This window comes from Drosophila melanogaster, chromosome 2L, assembly GCF_000001215.4.
Source record: "Drosophila melanogaster chromosome 2L".
NCBI classification, from domain to species: domain Eukaryota; kingdom Metazoa; phylum Arthropoda; class Insecta; order Diptera; family Drosophilidae; genus Drosophila; species Drosophila melanogaster.
This window is the reverse complement of record NT_033779.5, coordinates 57,761-66,258: the sequence shown is the minus strand read 5'-3', so window position 1 is coordinate 66,258 and position 8,498 is coordinate 57,761. Positions and strand designations below refer to the sequence as shown.

The window sequence follows — 8,498 nt, the reverse complement described above, 5'->3', positions numbered from 1 at the left end:
TCTTCATTTTGACGTAAAACAAATAAGTAGGCAAACTTTTTGAATTTTCTTCAAGCCTAAAGTGTGCAGAATTTGGATTTTTAGGCGAGTTCCTAGTCATGTTTATATATGCATTTATATATGTGTGTACATATTTACACATATCTTAAATAACAACAGTCAGAAATATGGGTGATGATTTGTTATTTTAAATCTATACATAAGAATCAATATCTTGGGGTAACTTTTACTCTAAAATCAACATTAATAAATACGTTAATATGGCTGTGCAATGCTTTTAGCACATTTATACAAATTGCTTTCCTATAGACATACATATGTACGAATATGAATATTCCTTGGGCTTAAATGCATCCGTTCGCCAAAAGGTATGCAAAAGGTTTGGAAAATACTCCGAACTATCGCATTTATTTCATGAAGCAGCCACACGACTATTTACATTAACATAAATATGTACATACAATTGTACATTTAAGTCATTTAAGTGTATAGGAATATACCCTTGCAGAGAGTATATTGATTCCAGTAAAAACCTTGATGCGCAGTGTGGGAGACATTAAAGTATATACATACATATATTCTTGATCAGTATCAAACTCAGTGTTCATCGCCGTCCGTCGTCAGTCCCTCAGTTTAAAGCTGCATACAGATCTGCACGAAAGTTTTTCAAAAGTCTTAGGTAGTTTATAAGTCGGGACGGGCCAGATTATATCATTTCTTCTTATCCTTAGATGAAAAAAATCAAGGATATGTGCGCCCTGGTACCCAATTCTTACCTAAACACCTTTCCGTTGTGTGAAAGCTTGCTTAACGTACATTTTTAATGTATTTTTTATTATCGTTGGCAGATAGACATCAATGCAAAATGGTGTGCAACGAATGTGTACAAATTGCCCGAATTACATCTCATCAGGTATTTTAAAATTTACGAGCGCATTTGATCGGCAACATTTTTTTCTTGTTATTTACCAATTTATGTATTTTACATATTATTTTAAGTTTGGATACACGTAGTTAAATTATTGTACTGCTACCTTCAGGCATCTTAAACAATTATATATTTGAGGAGGGAAATTAATAATACTATTGTATTGATTCAACGTTAACGAATTTTTACATATTTACAAGGGTAAATATTTGTCATGTTCCTATATTAACAATCAAGATAGTTGTTACAACAGCGTTCTAAATAATAGGTCCTGTCGGTGGGGCCTTTTTAGTCTTATATTTATGTATATAATATGTATTTTTTTTATACATATAGAAAATGTAGTTTGGGCGAAAATGAAGCATACTTTTAGGCTGACAGATTCAGTGCATTTTTTTTTCTTATAATTAAATTTATTTTTTAAGGCATACGGGGAAATCTTGGAGCCCCTTTGTGTCCTTCTTTTCTATTATTTCTGCCCATTTGGGCGCGCCGGCTAACTATAGTTAGCTTTTTCTAGTTTATACAGTTATAATACAGTACATAACAAACACATATAATAAATAGGTTTTTTGATAAGCGTCAGCTTCTGCTGACCCTTGTCAAAGGAGATCGGGAAATGAGATCCCTCGGTTGCCTTCTGTTGAGCCTCCTTGGTGGGCGAGATCTGTTAAGAGCGCTGGCCAGCCGATTTCTGTGGCGCTCCAGCCTGTCATGGTACCTGCTCGAGTGCTGGTTTATCTCGTCAAATACCGTTGCGAGTTTCAGGTCTCTGTGCAGGGTGGTGTTTCGCACAAACCACTCGCAGCCGGTGATGAGTCTTGCTACCTTATTTTGAATAGCCTGGATCCTTTTTATTTGGCTGTCGCATGCCAAGACCCAGATTTGGCACCCATACTTCCAGTTTGGTGCTAATATCTGTTTGTAAATTGTCAGCTTGTTGGATAGCGACAATTTACTGCGCGAACAAAGTAGCCAGTAGTGCCTCGCCACCTTAGCACGTAGTGCATTTTGAACAGTAGTAATCAAACAAATCCGAAATTTGAGTATGTTAGGACTTACTCCATACAAAATAGCTTGAGTCATCAGTCACCTTTTAATAGTTCAAGAAAAAATACTTCTTGTTAAGAATCCGTAACAGTAATACGGAGAGGGAGGGGGGATTTTACTTTACTTTTAGAGGGAAGATTTACTTTGTTTACTTTTTAAAGTCATATTATGCCTTCTCAAATACCTTCTTTTACTAAAAATATTTTCTTGGCCTCTTTGCTGATTGACTTCATTCTTTATAACCAACAATTGGTTCATACAGCAAAAAAAAAAAAAACGTTAGCATGGTCTGCGTGAAGTCATAGCATGTACATTTTGACTTTTAGCCTTCTACTTGTAGAGCCGAGCGCTGAACTCCCAACAACTCGATGAGTGAAACAACTCTGTAGTCCATTGAATGCTAGACCTGAATGTTGGGTGCAGATACATTTAGCATTGTGCAAAAAATTTGCATTGGCCGGTAGCTGCCAACGCTCCGCTTGAAATTTTGATTAAATTTGAAAAAGGAATGGCCCAAGAGGGGCCGCACCTTTAGTAAGTCAATTTTGGATTGTTATAATGCATCATCAATTTAAAAATTAGCTCAAAACAATTGCTCGCTTTTTGATAGGATCACAAATATTTAAATTGGCCCCCAAATGGGGCTGATTGGGTGGGGCGGAGGATGGCACTCCTTTCTGTTTTAAAAAACGCGAAATGTTGGTATTTCACTTAATAACCAGGTAAACAGCCTGTTGGCTATTTAAAAAATAAATAAAATAATATTACAATGTTAAACTTGTATTTCTGAGTACCTTATTTTTGTCCACAAAAAAATTATACCCAGCACGAGAACAATTCATGTTTGTGTCTGGCCCGATTAAAAATCAGTAAGCGAGCCATCAGCTTTTGATGCCTGTTGGTCTAATCTGGCTTTCCAAGGTATGTTGTGGATCGTTTACTGACTTTTGCAAGGGCTGTCGTTATTTTCACAAATTCGCTACAAATATTGCACACCAACGTATTGGACTGGTGGGTCTGGTTGCATTCTTATTGACCCGGGTAAGGTTCGGAAAATGTTACATACATACATCAGTTTCAACGTTAAATGTAGTGAAACGCACAGCGTCCCGACAAGAGACAAAGAATACTAATCGAATTTTTGACATCTCGATCATAAAGATACAGGTTAAAAAAACCAATTGAGATTGATTTCAAATGTCTTAAATGTATTACTCAGTACCAAATGAAACAAAGTTCAACATATGGTTTTCAGAATGCAGAGCAAAAATTTAATCGTAGGTGGGCAGAGTTGACTGCGGTGTAATAAACAGCTTGCTCGGCTAATGCAGATGCAGATAGTCGATATAACCGACTACACGCTTTTGTAATACATTGGTAGTCAAGGCAGCATTCGTATTGTGTGTATTTGGAAAGCAAATCAAATTGGCCAGAGGCACCCTTAACCCGGATGACTTTCTTCTGCCCATGCTTCAAAACAACCCATCAAGTTTAGGTAGTTCACGATCTTGAACTGGTTGGACCACTGTACGTACAGGAGAGGGTAACGGAGCCATGTAACGATATTTATTCGAGACCTTGCCTATAGGAGGAAGTAAGTGCCACTGCATATTGAAGGATGTTCTGCCAAGTACCAGTTATACACATCTCTTCCGCATTGCAACTGCCTCGGCAAAACTCAATCCTCCCAAGCTTAGGCAATAAGAGGTCTGCTAGTTTCCCGTTGACAAAACGGCCTTGGGGTAATAAGCTTTTGCTTGCTGAAATTATAAAGGTAGCACCGCTGCGGCTGCAAGGTGTTGTGAAGTACTGCTACAGTTTCAAATCCGGTTTATTCAACTTACAATGCTATTCGCTGTTTCTTAACTTTGAGCTACAAGTGTGACAATATTATTAATAAAGCCACAAAACCGGCTTCGTACAAATCGGCTGCTTTGAAAACTAACTCAAACTCAATTTTAAATAGGTATCGAATATCTCATGACTTTTTGCAACTATTTCCCTTAAATCAATTAGCAATAGAAAAATAATCAATCATTAAACGAGTATCAACACCAAAACATATCACGTTCTTAGGGTCTGTTGTTGGGAGATTTAAAAACCTGCGAAAAGTATGTTTCTTAAAATGTATGTAACAGATTAGTTAGGTAAGTCTCCGCTGCTAACTATAACTACGACTTGCTTCCAACTAAGGCGTGGCCAGTGGTTCCGGTAATAGCAGCTTGACGGCTGTTCTATTCGCCACCATTTGCGCTGCGCTTGATTTGTACAATTAGATTGCTTAAAGGCCACTCCCCTTCTCTTCAGTTCCTACCCCAAACGTTGGTGAACGGGAAGGTCACCACGCTATTACTTGTACTTTTGTTTGCAATGAGAAAGACTTCTAGTGTTGTTTCTAAAGACGAAAGAGCAAGAAAATAAAATAAGAAGTTATGTTAAACTATTTAACAATCTGAAAATTCTGTATATAGTTTTTTCAATTCCTAACTAAAAGCATTGACTCTTATTGATATTTGTTCAATGTCTGATATGATATTAAAGTAAAGACAAAATATATTTGGCGTTTAGCTTAACAAATCGTTGATAAAAGTTTATCCAACTATTTTGATTCGTAGGTGTGACTGCATACTTGTCCATTTTTGTTATAACTGAAACATAATTAATTTTATTTATTGTCATTAGAAAGGCAACTGCATGCGCTGTCCAAAAGTGGACCCATTAAAGTCAAAATACTTTCAAAATGCTTGGCTTAAGGCACAAAAAAGTTTGTGCGCGAAGGAATTTCATGACAATCGAACGAAATTTGCTTATCATTGAGTTAGAGGCTGAAATAAATTTGACCACAAGTAGCCGATGTGGAATTGTATTAACAAGGGCATTAATGTAGTATGGCATGTCCCAAACACCTAAGACAAAGATTGCCATACACCAGAAGTCACCAAGAGAGCTGCGTTTGAAAATAATACTATTAACTATGATGTATCCACAGTGTTTACAATTTTTCTCTCACTACAATTTTTGACATTTTTGATTTGTCACTCACTTCATTGATTAAATTTAATGCTTCAACATTTCGTAAAACTATATGATTTAATTAAGTGTTTAACGGCAATGACTTTTTCAATTAACGGAACTATTGTATTTTTGTCTTCCATTTATTATTCAAGAGTTAAGCACAATGCTCCAATATTTCAAGTATACCATAAACTGAAGGCTCTGACCGATTCGAATTGCATGTGTAAGCAAAGTGCGGGTTTACTTGTCGGGTAACCACTTTATCGAAAACATTATAGGCGAGTTTTGAGGGCCAACAATTTGACAATCATTTTCCGTTGAGCTTTTTCTGTCTGAATCAACTTGCGATATCTTAATGCGTGCTAACTATTGACCATATTTTGACAGGTTTCATATACATAACAGAAGAAATATTTGTTTCAGGAAACGGAGTTATTACGGTTCATTAATGAGTTTGCCAAATCGCCTGTTTTACCAAACGTGGCCAAAGTGTTCTTGGTATACCGATAGAAATTTACAAGGGTTATAATAAAATAAAAAAAAATCTCAAAAACTTTTTAAAAGTGTGCGCGTGGCAGCTTTTGGGGGTTTGTGGGCATTAGAAGGAACGCCGCCAAAGTGTTCTTAGTATAACGATAGCTATGGGCGGTCTGTGGGCGTAAGAGTGGGCGTGGAAAAAATGGATTTGGCAAATGAATATAAATTTACAAGACTGATGAAAATATACAAAAAAATATGCAACAATTTTTCAAAAATGTGGGCGTAGCAGTTTCGGGTTGCTTGAGGTCGTTACAGTGGGTGTGGCAACATGGGACAACAAACTTGCGCTGCGTCCATGTCACTAGAATATGTATGCTGAATCTCAACCTTCTAGCTTTAATAGTTCCTGAGAACTCGACGTTAATACGGACGGACAAGCCTGATCGACTCTGCCAATGGTCTTGATAAAGTATTTGTATATTTTATATGGTCCGAAACGTTTAGTTCAAGATACACTTCGTTACACACTTTTTAATATAGTAACGGAAATAATTAAATAATTTCCTAAACAAAGTCAAAAATATTCAATGCAACAAAACACCTCGCCCTCCATTCACAGAAAAAATCGTGTGAAACACAATCCAGCAAAAATAAATTAATAAATAAAGAATTAGATTAATTCGCATGCCTTGCTCAAACCATCAGCCATCGCCGTTCACCAGAACCCCTTTACTTCAGCTGTTGTTTTACAGCTTTTGCTTGGCTTTGGTTGGCTGCTTTGGCCTAGTTCTTGGTCGTTGCCATGTTTTCAACTCGGTTTTACTTTCAATTCTATGGTTCGAAATTGGCCACTTTACTTTAGACTTTAGAGTAAAGCTATATGTTGGGCATATAAATCGAATTTATCAAGGGCAATTCAGCTGGGTGGTATTAATTCTAAAAGTGATTGAGTGGTCTTCCTTCGATCCCATGCTTGACATGGATTCAAGTCCAAGCCCATGTTGAAGTAGTAAGCATTCTTTAATTTAAGCACCGTAATCCACTATCGAGCGATCCAGAAACCTGCTGCTAAACGAAAATGTAACGAAAAAGGTAACAACATTTCACAATCGCCTTGGTAAATAGTTTCCCAGCCTTCGTTGGCTAGAGGGTGGATATTGTTGTAGTTTCAGAAAACAATAAACAAAGCCCGCTCCCCGCTTGTAGATAGCTTGAAACTGATGGGGAGCTTTGGATGAAATTCTCAGTAAAATGTTGAAATTCACTAAGAATATGGGTCTGGACTACATTTTTCTGATAACTTGTATAACTTGTAAAACGTAGCAAAGCTGCAATGGCGCAAGCGTTAACTTTACTCTTACTTTCAAAAGCTTAAGAGATACAAACGACTCCGCGCGGGTGCAGCAACAACTTGAACAGTCTGTTAATGTAAAGTAACAGTCGGGGCCAAGCGTGGCGCAGACCAAGCTTGGCCCAAAAGCCAGACTTCGAAACTTGGTTGGCTGGCTGCGCTTGCCCAGAGTCTCAAGACACTCGTCCGCACAGTCGCGCTGTATAGTTGTTTCGATTAGGACGTGTGGTTCGCTTAAGCGCACGGTAAGCAGAGACGCTCGAGGGTCACCCGAACTTGTCAGGCGGTCTAAACTGTTTGCAATAAGCCACAATCAATTTTTGGGCTTTCGATTGCTAATTTATTTCGTAAACGCGTCGAAATAAAGTCCACCTCTGACTGGACATTGCAACCAGCCAAAAATTTAACATTTTGTAGAAAGCAGTTTTAACTGCATTTTGCAGTTTAGTCGAAGAGCTCAAGCGTGTGTGTCGGTGGTAAGCTAACTTTGCGTTAAAAAGAAAGTTTACGCTAAATATATATACAAGCTTCGACAAACAAAATAAAAACGTGCAGGTTTTGTTTTATTTTGTTTCGCATTTTCCTCTACGCGCTACAGACTAGTTCATACAGAGTTTTCCAATATGGAGGTGCCCGCGATACCGTACGGGAAATCTAAATCAAACACCGATCTTCGATTTGATCTCTTTGCATTTTTGTCTAGCAATCTTTTCCATGGTAACTACAAAACGAACAGCGGTCATTGCAGTCTCACGTGAAAGAAACTAAAAAACCTAACTAAAAATCGCTTGCCAAAAGCAATGGAGGAAAACTAAGTGTTGTAATCTGTAAACGTGTGTGTTAGCTATGCATCGTCGCGTTGGTTAAAGCCAAACGAAAGCTCGAATAATAGGGGCAGAAACTAAATCTGCTTACAACAATACAAACATGTCCTAACCAAGTGAAGGCACAGCCACAAAGCCGCAGTCGCGGCATAAGCCAGACACACCATTAAGAAAACTGTAACACAAGGCTCAAAAAATCTAAATTGAAAAATTGCGACACTGCCTTCTTAGTTATTTAGCAATTGTTTTCAACAAAACAGAGGTTTTCTCAACGGTAACTGCCTCCGTCATCGGTACGGTGGCTGCTGCTGCTCCCCACTTCCCGCGCTTCCAACCACTATTTTTATCCGAGCTTGCCTATGGTATTTTAAATTCTGTGAACTAACCCCAAAACGAAACTGAACCAACCACATCAAGAAAATTTACAGTTACAGTTACGACGACACGCCATACCTGCAATATGAAGTATTCAACAAGTCGAATAAACATTCTGTGCCTGCTGGGATTGTGCCTACTGCTTTTTAAAACAGGTGAGTAATGCCCACTTCAGTGAAGAACACTCTGCTAGAAATACAAATGGAGGCAAAAACTTAAAAGAGCAAAGGGCTTACACACTTTACCCACTAGTCCTAGAAGAGTTAGCACTTAACCAGATTTTAAGACAACCATGGATAAGTATTCAGTTCATGTATGAACTGAAATCTTTTTTTAAACGTAGATCCGAAAAAGTTTTATTTTTAAGTGAATTGTTTTTACAGTACTATGGATTCTTCTTTTCCTCAATCATATTCGAAACTTCGTGATAGAAATATTATGTTCCGCAAATAAAGCCAAACTTGTTTTGAACACT

At 37.7% G+C, this 8,498-nt stretch overlaps 1 protein-coding gene and 1 long non-coding RNA gene across 9 annotated transcripts in view, besides 4 other annotated features; one reads left to right on the top strand and one right to left on the bottom strand.

Annotated features, from left to right (window-relative positions):
• Positions 1-16: 16 nt before the first annotated feature.
• On the bottom strand, positions 17-260 carry lncRNA:CR45339 (long non-coding RNA:CR45339). The gene has a single exon (NR_123995.1). It is a non-coding gene; the product is annotated as a long non-coding RNA:CR45339 (long non-coding RNA).
• Positions 261-560: 300 nt separating this feature from the next.
• Positions 561-595: a mobile genetic element.
• Positions 596-854: 259 nt separating this feature from the next.
• Cda5 (Chitin deacetylase-like 5) overlaps positions 855-8,498 on the top strand; it is a 40,003-nt gene continuing 32,359 nt past the window's right edge. For 2 of the 8 annotated variants that reach the window (NM_164353.2, NM_164354.3), the window contains exons 1-2: positions 6,991-7,069; positions 8,077-8,178. In NM_164353.2, the coding sequence (NP_722589.1) occupies positions 8,109-8,178 (70 nt within the window). In that variant the 5' untranslated portion in view covers positions 6,991-7,069; positions 8,077-8,108. Of the gene's footprint in view, positions 914-6,990; positions 7,301-7,527; positions 8,011-8,065; positions 8,179-8,498 lie in introns of those variants that run through there. The other 6 variants (NM_001103574.3, NM_001258879.2, NM_001258877.2 and 3 more) reach the window with 6 other exon arrangements.
• Positions 1,323-1,943: a mobile genetic element.
• Positions 5,486-5,596: a mobile genetic element.
• Positions 5,679-6,019: a mobile genetic element.